Here is an 18,483-nt window from a genome sequence, read left to right on the forward strand (position 1 = left end):
CACCTCAGTCGCCGGGAAACTAACTAACAGCACTTCGAACTTGTGTTTTTGGGAGAGAAATGCAGAGAGGGAGAAGAGAAGAGAATGTTGTGTGGTGTAAAAAATACATTCACTTTAAAATGAAATTGTTCCACACACTTAATGTTTGAATTAAACTGCTCCATTAATAAATAAAATCAAAACTGATCAGATTTTGAATTTAAATTATTTGTGACAGTTTTTTCACTTAACACACACATTATTATCAGATTTAAATTTTAATTCAATATATCAGTTATAGATCAGATTATATATTCATGTCCAAGTTCAATGAATTAGACTAAGTCCACTAACAAAGTGACTTAGCCCAATTCAGTATCGAACTCAGCCCAATAATTGTAATAATAATAATAATCCAGTGATAAATAAAATTTTAATTAAAATTAATTCTCAAATAAATAAAATCCTCGCCTAGGTCGCCTCGTGTACGCGAGACGCCGAGACATTCGCTCATCGACCCGACCCGACCAGACGCGGTGCCTGGCGGGGCGGGGCTGCGGCGCGCGCGTGTGCGCGTGAAGCACACAACAACACAATGGACCATCACACACCTTAGTAGTTGTATACTACTCATGTGTGTGATACCATATAAATCACACAACCCCTTTATTTATTTCAATGTGGGACAAAACATTCTCAAAAATTCCAAGCTTTTCCAAGCTACTTTCAACTCTTATTTCATATGGATTTCACTAAGAAAAATCTTAAAACCATACATGAAAATTTAAGTTCAAATATCATTAAACAATTTTACAATTATTAGATTTTAGGATTAACATCAAGAACATAATTAGATTAAACTCTGAAATCCTAATTTTCTAACAAAATCAAGTGCTAAAATGACATCGACAAGAATTCCTCTTCTGAAGAATTCATAGTGCATCTTTTTCATCCGTGCCTGTACTACACAGAAATATAATTTATGATACCATATTTAAAATTTATTGATTCCCCTATTGTGTGTACTTTAACCTCTGCGCATAATCGAATTGTAAGGAATTAGGTTTAGGTGAAATGGAGAGAGTATTCAAGGAGCATGCGTGATAACAATTAGATGGTACATTGTATTGCCCGTGGTGGCCGTATGATCATTATGTGTAATGTATGCATATGTGATGAGCTGGTCCGTGGCAGTTCTTGTTAGTTCTTTGAATGATTTGAAAAGATTTTGAGTTATGATTTGATATCAATATTTAATTATCAAAACATAACTGACAGTCTTTTATTATAACATCAGTTTTTATTTCTTGAAAAATATATGTCTCATGCTTTTCTATTAATTTCACACGCTCCCCTTGCATGTATAAGTAAGCTGCATCTTTTGATGTTGATATATATCCGGTCCGCTTTATTCACTTTGTCAAACCCAGTGCAAACCATTTTGAAATACACCTCCAGTTAAAAAATAGTTTATACACCTTCTTTATAATATTATTTATAAAGAACATATAACTCTTTGAAAAAAAAGTTTTATCAGTAAGCACATCCTCCCGTATTTTTAGTTTTGAAAATTTATTCGTGAATAACGAAGGAGCAGGGTATAAAGTGAACCGTATTTTTTGGTGCAAAAATCTGTCATGTAGAACCTAATTTTCGGAGATGTTTTATTACGGGGATGACGTAATAAGCAAAAATGTCGTGCACATTTTTTTGACAGAGCCACGGAACATCTTAAAAAAAGCGAGCTCCGTGACTCAATTAGAAAATTTTGGTAAATTCTTTCGATATTTATTTTTCTGCAAAATAAATTTTGTATAAATAATTTTATTAATTATTTGAAAAACTATTTTTCTGTGAACCTTAAAAGAAAATTATTGTACATTTTTGCTAACAGTTTTGGCCACTTTAGCAACAAGATGATTGTACATTGCAATGTACAATTAATCATACACAATGTATCATCTCCAACAATGACCAAAATTTAAGTTCGAGTGCGGAGATCGGGTAGGGCTCTTAAATCATACATAATTCATCACCTCGAATAAAGATTTGAGTTCGTGTTCGGAGAGTGGATAACCTCTTTCGAGTCGATAATAATCATATATACTGTTAGGGATGGCAATCGGTTCGGTCGAAACGGGTTTAGCACAAAACCAAACCCGAACCCGATTATTTTTGTCAAACTCGAACCCGGAAAACCTGAACCACTAAACCCGAACCCGAACCACTAAACCCGAACCCATCGGGTTCGGTTCGGGTTCGGGTTTGTAGATCACCATCAAATTGCACCTTAATTTGCACAAACTCTAGTGAAAAATTACTAGGATACGATTTGAGCAAAGTGCTCATAAATATGACGATACTGAAATTTTTGGGGTTGAATTAGAGTGTTCAGAGAAGACAATGGATCATGTCTCTATGAATAAAATTGTTGGTGAAATAATACAACAATCTTGACTTTTAGTATACTTGTATTGAACATTATGCTAAAAACATATTTAAACGACTTTAATGCAATAATTTGTAAAAAGTATAAACTTTTAGTACTAATATTAGTAATATATTATGTTATATATTATATTACTACTTATAAAATGTAAAATATTATTTATACATTAACACGAGTTTCGGATCGGGTTCGGGTTCGGGTTCGGATTAAAACAGAATGATTTTCGGGTTTTCGGGTCGGGTTCGAAACGGTATGCCTTAAACCCAAACACGACCCGAAAATGATTTGGGTTTAAAAATCAAAGCTGAACCGGAATCCAAATCCGAAATATTCAGGTTCGGTAAAACCCGATCGGATTGGTATGGATCGGTATCCATCGGTTCGGTACAAATTATCATCTCTGTCTACTGTACAGAATAACCTCTAGAGATGAAAACACACAAATCACACGAAAAGTGTAACAACAGATGTTGATATCAGCTGGAGAATGAGTATATCATGTTTATCGATGCCGGTCTTTCTGAACTAAAACACTAGACAAATTAATTTTTTGGGCCATTGTGAATACCTTATTATGAATACGTGTCCGGTTTCTAATAGTTTCAACTTTTTTAACATTAAGGGGACTGAAAATATAGCGCAACAGTCTCAATAGCCAATGAACATTTAACACAAGGTCAAGTTTCTGTTCATAACAAAATATAATAACAGTGTATACAAGAGAAAGGTAAAAATTTAGAAGTAAAAATATTTCAGAAGTTGTGAACTGTGGGGTCAAATCAAGGAAACTAACAAGAGAAAAGGTTAAAATATAGAGGACAGACAGTGTACAAGGGCATCTTCAAATGAGAAATCTTTAGCTCAAAATATAACTGGCATACCAAAAAAAATTCATCACTTCAAAACCCTTATCTATAATTTTAGTCGAATTTTTTATGTTTGCTATATTTGTTGAACTCGTGCCCTGTAGTGAAATGATATGTCATCATGTTGAACTCCTTATAATCTATACTGAAATTACACATCATTACTTATCATATAAAAATAATACTTTCTCTTTATAATATAATTTTAAATAATAATAACATGCTATTTTTGAAATATAACTATTCATTATAGCCAACTCCACCAAGAAAAATTGCATCACAGATTCAACAAATTTTATATATAGATTATTTTAAGTTATTTTAGCCAATCATTGAATATTTTAAGTTATTTTAGCCAATCATTTTAACTAACATCATTGGAGATGCTCTAAGTGGGTTGCGACGAATTGGGGGTGCCAAAATCATCCGACATAAGGGTAGGTCCGTTATTGTTAACCAACTTATGCTAGATCCATCACTGATAACCAACTTCTATCTATGCGTCGGGTTTGACGGTGTAGGAGTTGGAAATAATTACAGGATGCCAAAGCCATTCCAACACATAGGATGAGTCCGTTCTTATAACCAGCTAGCTTTTAACTATTTCATAGCTTCCAAAAAGTTACTATTCCATATAATTTAACTCTTTAGCCTGGCAAGACTTTTGGCTCTTAGTCTTTTTAGCCTATGTTAAGGCATCGACCCTTAGTTTTTTTAATCTATGTTAATGTATATGGAGACATGACCATGGCATTTTTACTCTTATCACTTTCCCAACATCTGAGTAGAAACATAGATTTCCCAACACAGCTGAATTTATGCAGTACAGGAAAACGCTGAACACAAACTCATTTTGTCTGACTCTGATGTTAAGCGAAATGAAATATTAAAGTACACGACACATCAACACATAGTACATAAGACACATTAAAACAACCAACTGATAAATAAAGCTACTACTAAGAGCCAAGTAACTGATAGTAATAAACTAGTAGAAGTAGTACTTAGATGTGGCACTCAACAACCAGCATTATGCTCCAGAACACAAATCCTCGACTCCACAAGCGAATTAGAGACCTGGAACTGACACTATTAATCATGGGTAGGAGGTGCTTGGGAAGGACCAAAGAAGCTGGGAAAACCAGTGACAGGCGAGTTCAAACTCGGTAAACCAGGAAGAGGGGAGTTGATGGGGCTTAAAGAGCCTGGAAACAGGGGTGTAGGAATAGTGGGCAGAGCAGGAACTTGTGAAATTGAAGGTGGTAGGCTTGTTACAAATGGGAAATTTGGTATGGTGGGGAAATATGGATTCGGACGACCTGATGCTGTATCCAAGCCCGAAAATGACAAGACGACCACGAGAACTAACGAGATGTTGATCAGCTTCAACATTTCTATACCTTTGCCTAGTTGTATCTGATCAAGGAGAAGAAGGTAAGTGTGTGTGAAGTTTGTTTCAGTTGAAGTGCAGTGTTATTATTTTGCATGTGTTTTATAGAGATGCAGTGTTTATTAAGTCTCTATATGTGGGCTAGTTTACAGTATATAATAGCCCGAGGGGTTTGTCTTTAATGAACCAAATTAGTATTTCAAATTGTGCTAATTATTCTCAAATGATTTCAGCATTACAAATTCAAAATTTGAAGGATTTAGCACAAGGAAATTTCAGTGCCAAAGTGCGCAATATCGCTTTCATGTCTGAAATGTACGCAAAGCTTGCGATTTTGTGCTTATGCAGCCTAATCAATCTAGAAGTGTTGGTAGTCAGTGATTTGGGTGATAAACGTTTTCTATATGTGTGCTATCTGCATTAATACATTCAGTTCCAGGCACCTTGATCATGAAATTATTTTCGAAAGCTGAGAAAAAAAATGGAAGAGGGAAGTGTTTTGGGTGCAAATTTTGAATGATGAATTCGCAAGAAAAATGAGAATCAGAGAAAATGGTATCAGTCTCAAAATGGGGATCTCTACTTTAGTTTATTAAAATGAAATGATATAATTAACTGAAAATAGAAATATTTACCGATAATATAGTTCAAATTTCATTCCGTTCCTTAACTATTACATATATCCCATCAAAGGTAACATTAGTATCATGTTACAGGAAATCATGGAAGTTGGTAACTCTTGACTTTTATCATGTAGTATCATTACTGAAACTGATTGATGTCTTTGATTGATCATGTTTTTGAACTTTTAAACGTGAGTGTTATTGCAGATTTTATGATTCCAGTATTATTCATGTTGATCATGTAAAATCTGTTTAGCTCCTATTGCTAAAGGTACATTCTTTTTTCTAGATGGCCAAAATTCAAACGACAACCAAAAATATGGGACATCCCTAGGATCCCCAGTAAAACAGATGAAAATTAATAAAGTTTGTAAGGGATGGATCTCAAATAAATAACAGAAACAAGATGCAGTAGAACATTTCCTTTTGTCTGTTTTTGTTCACACACATATCTTCGTTGACACTTAAACCATTTACCTCGGATTGTGCAAAGATAAGAACTCAGAAGGCATAATCTTTAATGAGACTTAAACCATTAACCTCATATTATGCAAAGATAAGAACTCCAAAGGCACATTCTGCACACAAGACCTTTAGCCATGCATGTTGAAAGCGGCATTAACAGATATTATGCTTCCTGTGTGAAGAGTTGAAAGATACTCGAATCTCTGCCCTTTGATTTTTAAATCTGTGAATTTTCCAGTCTCGACAGTATATGAAACCAAAGCCTGGTTCTCATATAGCAGCAATATCTCTCCATTACTCAATATGCATATAACTTGAAACTTGTGTTTTCTGTATCCATCAATCCTCCCTCTGCCTGGGTAACTATTGAACTGACCAAATGTAAGGAAAATTTTCGGAATATACTTTCCAATAACAAATTCTCTACTCCAAGACTCTTTAACATTATAATCTCTCATCTTCCAAATTTCATGCGTTTCATCATCATAGCTAATAACAGCAGAAAGTACGCCTTTTAAAGTCACTAGAGGGCATGTATGTTTCATGAGGCCCTCAAAATCCGGTCGCGCTAATTCTTGAAATTTCTCAGTAGATAGATCAAATGAGATAATATCTTGACATTTTCCTACTTCAAGAAAATTACAATGTGTAAGCCAATGAAACTTTCCATTCACAAAAGCCTCGGATGATGATCCAGTAAGTTGGTAATGTGTTTGGCCTTTGTACGTCCATTCCTCTGAGCCTAACGTAACAACATAAACATCTGGTTTCCTATTCAAATCCGGGACTTTAGAAGAGCTACCTGCATAATGTACAATCTTTATTACCTTGTAAACCATAGTCTTCGGATCAAAACCGAATCCAAAAACACATCTGTACACCTTTCCCTTCAAATGTTCCCCGCCTTTGTCGGGAAGTAGCTTGTAGTCCCAGGTTAGAGGATTGTATATTAGAACAGGATCATCCAACTCATAGTCTGATACACATAGCAGTCCATTACAAGAACCTACAATCTCGAAACGAGATAATGTTTCCTGAAATGGTAATATCAGCCTCTTCCATTCCTTGTAGCGGCTACCCAAATCATTAACTAAAACATTGTAGAGAACAAATTTGGGAAATTCAGAATGTAAAACCAAGCAAAGACTTTGATCAGCTGCATTGGCTAACTGCATGGTTGCTAGCCCTGGTTCCGCAATTGCAGTATGTTGGACAAACTTAGTATTTTAGACTAAGTTGTGAATCATTTTGAGACTCTATAGAGTGAGACACATTATGTGTTAGTGGTGTGTATTTATTGGAACATATTCTTCTCTTCGAGGGGATTCCAACGCATATTAACATGCTCAAAATGAGTAAAAGGTGAATGAGAACTGATGTTCCAAAGTTTTACCTTTTAATATGAAAAGTGGTTTTGTACCACATCGAGAGTAGCACAAACTTATTCCTTAGTTTTTCTTATAAATACCATGTACCACATCGAAAAGAAAAAACAAGTCCTTTCAAGCCTCTCTTTATAAATAGAGTCTTAGGGCACCAGTTTTATTAAGTCGAGGAAATAAGAGTCATCTCTTTTATTCTCGGTCTCTTTAGTATTAAATTTTTCCAATATTTCGGTGATAGTTCTCGGGCTCAGTTCAAGTTCGCTGAGAGTATATTCGATCTATCGATTATACTAGTATCTCGTTTTATCCTGGGAAGCAGGTCGCTAAACACGGATGGTGCGGGGCGAAACTGCTTTAAGGAGACAGTTTTCTGGACTCGAGATTAAATCCAATCTCTGTTTGTTTTCTCAAACCCTTCTCCTAATTTAATTGTTAATTCTCATATGCTTATGTGATTTAAGAATTAACAATGTTTTTGTGAAGTAGTTATATATTCAATATATATATATATATATATAACAATGTCTTTATCGTACAAGATTGCTAACAATCTTAAAGCAGTTTCCTTCAATTTTCATACTTTCGTGTGAGTAGACGCAAAAGTCAATTTGATTGTTTAAATTGGATTTATTTATGGGTATATGAGTGGCCATTATTTGCCTCATTAATTAAATTAAATTTAGTGCGTTAATTTCTTTGATCACTTGTTGCCATGTGCTTGAAATTAATATAAATTTGTTTTAAGTGGTGCTTTGTTTAAGCATAACAGGTACGAGGCAAAAGTAAGCACAAAGTTGTTGGATAATTGGTTTCTTATAAGGCTATTGATGCTTTAATGGTTATTGATTTATGATCAACTTATATTCAAGTGGACATATTTGGTGACATCTCTTTCGGGTTGATCATTATAAATTGGTAGATTAAACCCAAATTTATAATTCGTCCATGTTTTTGCTATTAATGGATAGCTTATTATGTTTTGTTAACATGGTGATTGATTTCTTAATTCTGAATTGATTTTGGAATTATTAGTACACTGATACAAGAATCATATATGCTATAGTTTACATGCATGTTTGAAAGTTCATAACATGATATTGCTATGCAATTAAATGATATGGCTACATAAATGTGACCCTTCATGATGGAACTTGATTATTTGGTGATTAATTTTTTAATCATTGTTGAGTGATGATAAGGCATCAATTATTATTGTTTAATCTTTAATAATGGAGTTATATCACAAACTTGTAATACTGGATAGAATGCAGTAACATGTTTGTTGTTAAATAATGTGACGAGGTGGGCAGCTGAAGTGAACCAGATTTACAATTGCTCAGGATTCTCCACATTAAAAAACCTAATGGGCCTGGAGTACAGGTTATGGGTCGGCACATAAATTATATTTTTCTGGTTGGATTTTTCCTCCAGTTAAATAGTAATTTCACGTGTTGGTGTCGGTCTGCTGTGGCAGTGACACACGAGCCTATTATAGTGATCCATGTGATACTTAATACGGCGAATATTGATATCAGTATTTATGCTGAACTTCGGAGAGAATCCGAAAAGTTGTTAACCCTAACGCATCAGTTGATCAAGGATCACTGAATGTGGGTTTATTGAAGATTTATGTTCTTCCTTGGGCCTTTTCTGGTTGTACCAGTAGGTGAGCCATAAATGTAGGTTCGTGTGAACCATGTAAATATTTTCGAGAAATTCGGTAATTGAATTTTTAATGATAAGAACTACGGGAAGTTCTTTTAACATGATATTAAAATCTTATAGGTTTTAATGAATAACGTAAAACCTGCTCAGATGAGAGGTAGTGACACGATACGTGTTTACTGTCTAGTTTGATAGTAAAACATTTGTCACTCGTACTCGTAGTCGAGTCAATATTGAAGCTAAATAGAGAGATGTGTGCTCTATAAACTCAAGGGTAAATCCAACTTAATACAGATAATTAAGATGGTTGTGAATAAATTTGATGATGAATAATCACCGGGCAAATTCTGTTTGCAACGTGAATATTCATGAGGTCGTTGCACCTTACTCGCATTATATAAATGGAGTAGATGCAGGCTTGAGTTGCGCTCTGAGAGAGATGCAAAACGATTGTGATCAGCTCAGACTATCACTGAATTTGAGGATATTAGTTACAAAGGGCTAATCGTTCCTTAAACATGATACCACAGAAGGAAATAATTAAATTTCCTATTAGTTTTGGAATATTTTCTGACATTCTGTAAAATATTAAAATTGTGGGGGTATCTAAAATAGAAAATTATTGAATTTTCTATGAATAGTGGAATGTAATGAAACATTCTTGAAAATAATTGAAATGTGGGGGTATCTCGAAACTTGATACCAATACCTCTGTTGGTAGCATGAGATCCAAAATCAATTGAGATATTTTGGATGGATACAGAGACAATGGTTGAGTCTAATAATATCCGATATATGAATCTAATTTTTGAGATTCGTAAGAATACTATTACAGAGTTTAGGAATGCTTATGCGATAAGCTAGTAGATCCTAGTAGATCTGTAATTAAAAGTCATCTAAATGAACTTACGAGTTATTGGATGAATGTGAGGATGAACCTGCAGAGAGCAAAAGACTTGGATAATTGCTAGTCCCGAATGTCTTGATAATTTGCTTGAAGGTGAACTCGTAAATTTAATAGAAGCAATGCGCTTCACGTATAATTTCTTGATAAGTGAATATATCAAGAGAAAATTTGACTATTACTGAGAGTCAATAAATCAAGATTTTCTAGCACGTGTACTAGAAAATGGATTGTGCATGTTCTCTCTATGTCCTTTGTGGGGGAAAGGATGTTAAGAAATAGAGAGAGTGGTTCTGTTTGACAGAATCTTGTTTAAAAAAAATATATAGATCTTCTTACGAGATAGAAGCATTAGGACCCAGATGAATTTTTAAATTGGGAAAATATATCTGGGTCTGAAGGAAGTATAAGGTCAGACTGATACAAAAAATATTACAGTCGAAAGTGATGACCTTATATAATTTATGAAATATTCTCGAGTTTTGAGAATAAGGTTCATTAAGATGATACTAAAATTATCGTATTGTGAAATTTAAAAGTGCATCAATGAACATTGAGATGGTCTTTCTAAATAGATATTTGGAGAAATATCTATTTACATGAACCCGAGGGTTGCTCTAGATAAAGCAAGAGTAGAAAATCTGTATTTTCGGTGATCATGTTGAGTGAAACAACATTGACACGAAATAATGGCATATTAAATTTGATATTGCTATGATAAGCAATGGCTTCAAATAAATGACATGGTTGCCATTTTGAGGACGCTCAATATTGGTTGCTATGTGAATAAGGATTGCCAGTTTAAGGACGCTTAAACTCGGTAATGATGCAAACTGAAATTGCTGGTTTTTTGGGACGCTAAAAGCTGGTAATATCAATAACAAGTGAAGCCTTAAGTAATAACTAGTAAAGTTATTTCATAAATATGAAATATGTCAATATGAGATGTCAAACTGATTCAAAATCAGAGAATTGACAAGTGTGCATGTGTTATTTACACATGATATGCAAGTCATAATTGATTGCATGTGAGTGATCTGATCATTACGAGAAGTAATGACAAGAGGATCATCTCTGAAAATCTTGATGAGATTGAAAAGTTTTGATTTGAAGATTACAATCTTCGTGACTTTAAAAGGTTTAGATGATACATGTCACATGTTGGTGATGTGAATTTTGAAGAGGTCAACGAAGCTAAAGTTGTCATAGCTGGAATGGATTTATATATATCCAAGCGTAGATGAACAAGGATCTCTCAAGAAGGATTGCAAGTCTGTTGTACTTTTTTAAAATTGTACAAAATTAGACATAGGCTACACAGTTGGTAAACTGGGTAGATGCACGAGTACAATGGAAATTGGTCACTTGGAAGTGATTGCAATGAGATTTAAGGTGTATGATATGTGCTCGTGAGCTTGGACTTCAATACGAAAGATATCTAATTGTACTATGTGAATATAGTATGTAAATTAGATATTTGACTTTAAGAACTTAAAAGTCATTCGAGAATACATTTCACACTTAGCAGTCGTGTCATGGAAATCCTAAACTTAGCTCGATTCATGATGGAATACGAGTCTGGTGCATAAAATAAATGCAGTTAAAAGGCCGAGTAGCCACTTTGTAAGGATATTCCTAAATGACAAGGAAAATGTGTCTTCAATATGCATATATCGTGTAATCAATATGCAAATTGGGAGATCGCATTATTGTGTATGAAATGGTATGTCTCACATCTATGATGAGGACATAATACCATTAAACAACTATTCTCAACGAGAATTATCATGATTGACTATGTAAAGTTAAATGATAATGTTTGGATCCACTAACCAGATGGTTAAACTGAGCGAATCTGTTTAAGCCAAGGGAATCTAGTTAGACTGAGAGATAGTTGTCAAATCATCGAGAGGAATGGGCCTTGCCTATTGCTTAACGGCGTCATGGTGGACACCCAACCTTGCTGACTGGAGATCCCAAGAACTTGGTTCAATGGGACAACTAAATCATGATGACCAAATCACTGTGGGGGTAACCCCTGGCCTATTTCTATGATGATGAAACAGTGAGACCCGTAAGGTACGAGGTTAAGCTTTATGCTTTTAATGATCTTTGACGAATACAGGGATTTCAAGTTTGAATACATAATATTCGGTTAAGTAAACGCGGGTTACTCTATAAGATAAAGATCACCTATGTAAGAGAGAAATATGGCCGCTTCAAAGGAGAATTGCGAGGCACAATTCTTTAGAAACTCTTGCAGAACCAGGACGATGTTCCAGGGCCAAAATGGACATAATCATGAGAACTGAATGAGTCAGGAAAGATATAGTGATGAGTATGTCATCGTTTACACAAACGGTCGAACAGTTCAAGGACATCGCGTCATACTGTCTACCAGTAAAGTCGATATACTTATTCGAGCGAAGGTTCAAGGAGCATTCTCTACCTATCGTATGCTATATCCGACCGCCGGAACTATCACCAAGTCAAGCTCCGCGTCTGTCTGTCTATGTGGTGTCTATGTGGTGCGTGCTACTGGACCATCAATCTCATTTGTGGGGGATTGTTGGACAAACTTAGTATTTTAGACTAAGTTGTGAATCATTTTGAGACTCTATAGAGTGAGACACATTATGTGTTAGTGGTGTGTATTTATTGGAACATATTCTTCTCTTCGAGGGGATTCCAACGCATATTAACACGCTCAAAATGAGTAAAAGGTGAATGAGAACTGATGTTCCAAAGTTTTACCTTTTAATATGAAAAGTGGTTTTGTACCACATCGAGAGTAGCACAAACTTATTCCTTAGTTTTTCTTATAAATACCATGTACCACATCGAAAAGAAAAAACAAGTCCTTTCAAGCCTCTCTTTATAAATAGAGTCTTAGGGCACCAGTTTTATTAAGTCGAGGAAATAAGAGTCATCTCTTTTATTCTCGGTCTCTTTAGTATTAAATTTTTCCAATATTCCGGTGATAGTTCTCGGGCTCAGTTCAAGTTCGCTGAGAGTATATTCGATCTATCGATTATACTAGTATCTCGTTTTATCCTGGGAAGCAGGTCGCTAAACACGGATGGTGCGGGGCGAAACTGCTTTAAGGAGACAGTTTTCTGGACTCGAGATTAAATCCAATCTCTGTTTGTTTTCTCAAACCCTTCTCCTAATTTAATTGTTAATTCTCATATGCTTATGTGATTTAAGAATTAACAATGTTTTTGTGAAGTAGTTATATATTCAATATATATATATATATATAACAATGTCTTTATCGTACAAGATTGCTAACACAGTATTCCATCGTTTACATACGAGTTTGATATCAAGAGTGATGGTATGGGAAGACTGGAAAAAATTTCCAAGGTTAATTCTTTTGGAAGTTCGGATAATTTTCTCTTGTTTTTTCGATTATAAGAAGACTTTTTAGTCATCACAGTTGAAATTTGTGATCCAGGTATATCTAAACTTCTGTGATCAGTTGTCTTCTGTAGACATGATCCCATGATCTCCATATAAGAGTATTCGAGGAGGTAAATATAGATCTTCAAGGTGAAGAAAACAATACAGACTGGCTAGAAATGAATTGTATTGTGAGTCCATATACATTTGTCACTTAGCAGGACGAATGGACGCCAAAGGAACGAGCAAAAACAGATGTGGCATATGTCTATGTTCTGTAGTAGGCCGGCTAAATAAACAAGTAATCTGTCCTTCCGTCTTAGACTTGGGTTTAGAGTTTATGCTAAGAGAGACTCTAGAATGTTGTGTGTCGGATTTGGGGATCCCCTCAAGTTGCCTACGTATCTCTATATTATATAAATACTATTACAGGTGCACAACCATAACAATCCAACCAGAAACCACAATCGAACCAAATGACACCAAGAAAAAACAAAAAGGGTCAAAACTCGAGACTTCTTCCTGCTAATGTACAAGCTGTTAAACCTGTACAAGCTGCAACGGAGATTTCCTGCTAATGTTACGAGAGCATCGAGACCAACAAAGTAATCGCCATATACCTCATAACTTGACTAAAGAGTCAAGCAGTAGGGATTAAGAAAAATTATGTTTTCTGTTGTTACACTAATTTGGTGTGTTATTTGTCCATCTCAAATGTTACTTTTAAGTTCCTGGGAAAAAATTATCTCACAAACATAATAGCAACGTCTATTCTTTTGAACTTATTACTCAGTTCTAAATTTATGGTTACGTATCTTCAACTTTGAACGATGAAAAATGACTATCTAGTTTCATAGGAAAAATGTAGAACAGAATAAACTATATGCAGAACTACCTGTAAACAAGATTGCACATGCCAAATTTAAAGAAAAATGAATGTTATGATCAGAGTACATTTTCCTCCACTCAGTAAGATAATTCTGCAATGTATGTAAGGACACAGGTGCTTCAAATGATAACGGGGCACCAGCATTGTATGCGGAGAACCATGTTAAGGGCAACAACTTCTTAAAGTATAATTACGTCGTACTCACAAGTTGGAAGTAGAGTATGGGGAGGGTAAAATAAAAAAAAATTATAAATCAGTTCCAGAATAACTTTCTGGTTCTCTGTAGAATACCAAAGAAGCTTACTAAATAATAAATATGAAGCTATGAAGGTTATGTGCCAGTCTGCAAAGACTGGACAAATAAGTCAAACTGTATAACAAAAAGTTGCACAGAATGTGCACTGCATCACCATGAACTTCTCAATCTCACTTCATAAAGGATCAAAGAAAACCAAAAACTGATGACATTTGAACTAACTTAAATGAAGGATGTAGCAGATATAATTGTTGGAAAATATGGGTATAAGTCCCATATTGGTAAGTCATATTTTGAGCATTATAACTAAAAAATGTGTGAGATATGATGATATTCTCTTAATAATGGAAATTATTATTTGGCTCAAATATTATGACATAAATTAATTTGATTTTGTTTCAGATTAATTGATATGGTGTATGTCTTGATATATTTAATCTGATTCTGTTTCAGATTATTTATGGAATAGAGTAGCTTGCAAGTATTACACCGATTCCATAATTAATGATATTTAATTATGGAAAAGAGTAGCGCACAAGTCTATCTACACCTATATAAACACCTCTAAGGCATTAGGGTTAGACACACCAAAAACATATTCACCTTTAAACACAAAACTCTCTCTCTCTCGGTGATAGTTTCGTACCCGTTCAAGCTCGCTGAAGGTGCTCGTTATCCGTAACGCCGCCGCTACCTCGTTTTATCCTGGGAGGCTATCGACTCGCACATACGGTGAGAGGCGAAATAGCTTTAAGGAGACAGTTTCAACTGGACTCGAGGATCTCTTTTCTGTTTATATCTTTTCTTCCTCCGTTTGATTTCGTTTACTCACGCACACATTTGTTTGATTATATGTATTAATCGCAGATTGTATACACAATCTTAAAACTATTTATTTTATACATCTGTGACTGATACATCTGTATCTACTTATTTTGATTGAGTAACAGATCGATGGAGAACCAAACTGTAAATGATCCGATGAACATGACGGTTGATCCCAACGCACAGATCACTGGATCTGATGGGGTTCACCAGCAGCCGATTAACCCTAATGCACGGTTCGTACGATCTGATGGGGGTCAAACGCCTGTTGGACATGTGCCTTCGGGACATGTGCCTGTGGGACACACTGTCATTGGACAGTTTAGTGTTCCTCTTGGACAGATATCGTCAAGATTCACTCCTCCGATCATACCTGCGGTGCCTACTGGTGTGCATACACATGTAGTACAGACGCACGTACCATCTGTTCCACCTGTGGTGCCTGCTGTACCTGTTATGCAAAATGTGCCTGCTGCACATGCTGAAAAACCTGAGAAATTCAACGGAACGAACTTCAAACGTTGGCAACAAAAGATGCACTTTTATCTGACCACGTTGCATATGGATCGCTTCCTTAAGGAAGAACTACCGTTGCTCACTGCTGAGAGTAACATGCAGATTGTGTATGCTGCTGATGCTTGGAAGCACTCCGACTACATCTGTCGGAACTATGTGTTAAATTGTTTGTATGACTCGTTGTATAACGTATACAGCGCTAAGCCAACAGCTAAGGTCTTATGGGAGTCACTTGACCATAAGTATAAAACCGAGGACGCTGGGGCAAAGAAGTGGATTGTTGGCCGCTTTCTTGATTATAAGATGGCAGACTCTAAGACTGTGGTTAGTCAGGTGCAGGAACTGCAGGTGATCATTCATGACATTCATGCTGAGGGAATGGTCATAAGTGAGTCTTTCCAAGTTGCTGCTGTTATTGAAAAGCTTCCACCTGGATGGAAAGATTTCAAGAACTACCTTAAGCACAAGCGAAAGGAGATGTCTATGGAGGATCTTATTGTTAGACTTCATATTGAAGAAGACAACAGAGGGTCCGAGAAGAAAGTTAATGTTGTCACTGAGAAGGCAAACATGGTGGAGCATGCTCAAAGCTCCAAGCCCAAGAAGACTAATTCTAGTAAAGGGGCAAAGCTGGCACCCAAAGGAGGGATTTCGAAGTCGAAATTTCAGGGGAAGTGCTACAACTGTGATAAAGTTGGTCATAGGTCTTCTGACTGCAAGAAGCCCAAGAAGCCCAACAAGAAGAAAGAAGCAAACATGGTAGAGAATATCTCCAAGGATATGGGTGATATAGACCTCTGTGCTACGGTCTCTGAAGTGAACCTGGTCGGTTCTAATTCACGTGAATGGTGGATTGATACTGGTGCTACTAGGCATGTTTGCTCAGACAAGGCGATTTTCTCTAGCCTCAAAGCTTCTGATGCTGGTGAGAAGCTCTACATGGGGAATTCAGCAACTTCTACCATTGAGGGTGAAGGCACGGTGATCCTGAAGATGACCTCTGGGAAGAATCTGACTTTGAAGAATGTACTTTATGTGCCTGATATTCGCAAGAACCTTGTGTCTGGTTCTCTGTTGAGTAAGCATGGCTTTCGCATTATAATAGAGTCAGATAAAGTAATTTTGTCTAAGAGTGGTATGTTTGTAGGCAAGGGTTATTTAACCGATGGGGTTTTTAAGCTCAATGTAATGTCCGTTAAGGACGATAATGAAATGAAGAATTCTTCTGCTTACTTGCTTGAGTCTCCTAATTTATGGCATGCTAGATTAGGACATGTAAATTATGACACTTTACGACGTTTAAGTGCAAAAGAATACATACCTAAAGTTACTATCGATTCTAAACATAAGTGTGAGACTTGTGTTGAGGCAAAATTAACGAGATCATCATTTAAACGTGTGGAAAGGAACACCAAAGTGCTAGACCTAATACATAGCGACATATGTGATTTAAAATTCGCTCCAACAAGAGGAGGAAACAAGTATTTTATTACATTCATTGATGATTGTACAAAATACTGCTATGTATATTTGTTGAAAAGCCAAGACGAAGCTATAGATAAATTTAAAATCTATAAGGAAGAAGTTGAGACACAACATACTGAGAAAATCAAAGCGATACGAAGTGATCGTGGAGGTGAATATGTTGAACCATTTGGAGAATTCTGTTCACAACATGGTATAATCCATGAGGTCACTGCACCATACTCCCCTCAGTCAAATGGTGTGGCTGAAAGGAAGAATCGCACTCTGAAAGAAATGATGAATGCGATGTTGTTAAGCTCTGGGCTTCCACAATCGATGTGGGGAGAAGCCATCCTAAGCACAAATAATATTTTAAATATTACGAAGCGCAAGAATAAGGATGTAAGTCCTTATGAAATGTGGAAGAAAAAGAAACTAAGTTACCAACACCTGAAAGTGTGGGGGTGCCTTGCAAAGGTACTGATCCCTACACCGAAGAAGGTGAAAATAGGTCCTAAGACTGTGAATTGTATCTTCATCGGATATCCTCCACACAGCACTGCATATCGGTTTCTTGTTCATGAATCCAAGATTCCTGATATTCAAAAGAATACCATTATGGAATCAAGGAATGCCTCATTCTTTGAGACGATTTTCCCTATAATCCAGGAAACCAACAACCTACGACGTCTAAACGATCTCATGAGTCTGTAGATGACGATAATGAGAGTGACGAAAGTGAAGACGAAAATGTGGGGTAGTGAGAAGGAGCAAAAGACAACGAACGGAGAAATCCTATGAGTCTGATTTTATGACCTATTTGCTCGAAGAAGGTGACCCAAAAACTTATAAGGAGGCGGTTACCTCACCTGATGGGCCTATGTGGAAAGAGGCCATCAAGAATGAAGTTGATTCAATTATGAAAAATCATACTTGGGAATTAGTGGACTTGCCAACTGGTTGCAAACCATTAGGTAGCAAGTGGGTTTTCAAGAAGAAGTTGAAAACTGATGGCACTATTGACAAGTATAAGGCCAGACTTGTGATTAAAGGATACAAGCAACAAAAAGGCCTTGATTATTTTGATACATATTCTCCTGTAACGAGAATAACGTCCATAAGGATGATGTTTGCTATTGCTGCAATGCGTAATCTAACTGTACATCAAATGGATGTGAAAACAGCCTTTCTAAATGGGGACATAGATAAGGAAATCTATATGGAACAACCCGAAGGGTTTGTTGTCCCAGGACAAGAAAGGAAAGTTTGTAGATTGGTGAAATCATTGTATGGTTTGAAACAAGCGCCTATGAAATGGCATGAAAAATTTGATGAGGTCGTGCTGGCCAATGGCTTCAAAATCAATGAATGTGATAGCTGTGCCTATTACAAGGATAACGAGAAC

General features: G+C 35.9%; 1 protein-coding gene across 1 annotated transcript; it reads right to left on the reverse strand.

Moving 5' to 3' along the window:
• Window positions 1–5,682: 5,682 nt before the first annotated feature.
• On the reverse strand, window positions 5,683–6,947 carry LOC141666199 (F-box protein At3g07870-like). Its single transcript, XM_074472191.1, has one exon. The coding sequence runs from the start codon at window positions 6,945–6,947 to the stop codon at window positions 5,901–5,903; it is 1,047 nt and encodes a 348-aa protein (XP_074328292.1). The 3' UTR covers window positions 5,683–5,900.
• Window positions 6,948–18,483: the final 11,536 nt, after the last annotated feature.

This window comes from Apium graveolens, chromosome 6 (genome assembly GCF_009905375.1).
Source record: "Apium graveolens cultivar Ventura chromosome 6, ASM990537v1, whole genome shotgun sequence".
In the NCBI taxonomy this organism is placed as follows: Eukaryota; Viridiplantae; Streptophyta; class Magnoliopsida; order Apiales; family Apiaceae; genus Apium; species Apium graveolens.

Bases quoted from the DNA above. Each gene is read 5' to 3' on its own strand.
- LOC141666199 (XM_074472191.1), bottom strand. From the start codon at position 6,947: ATGCAGTTAGCCAATGCAGCTGATCAAAGTCTTTGCTTGGTTTTACAT.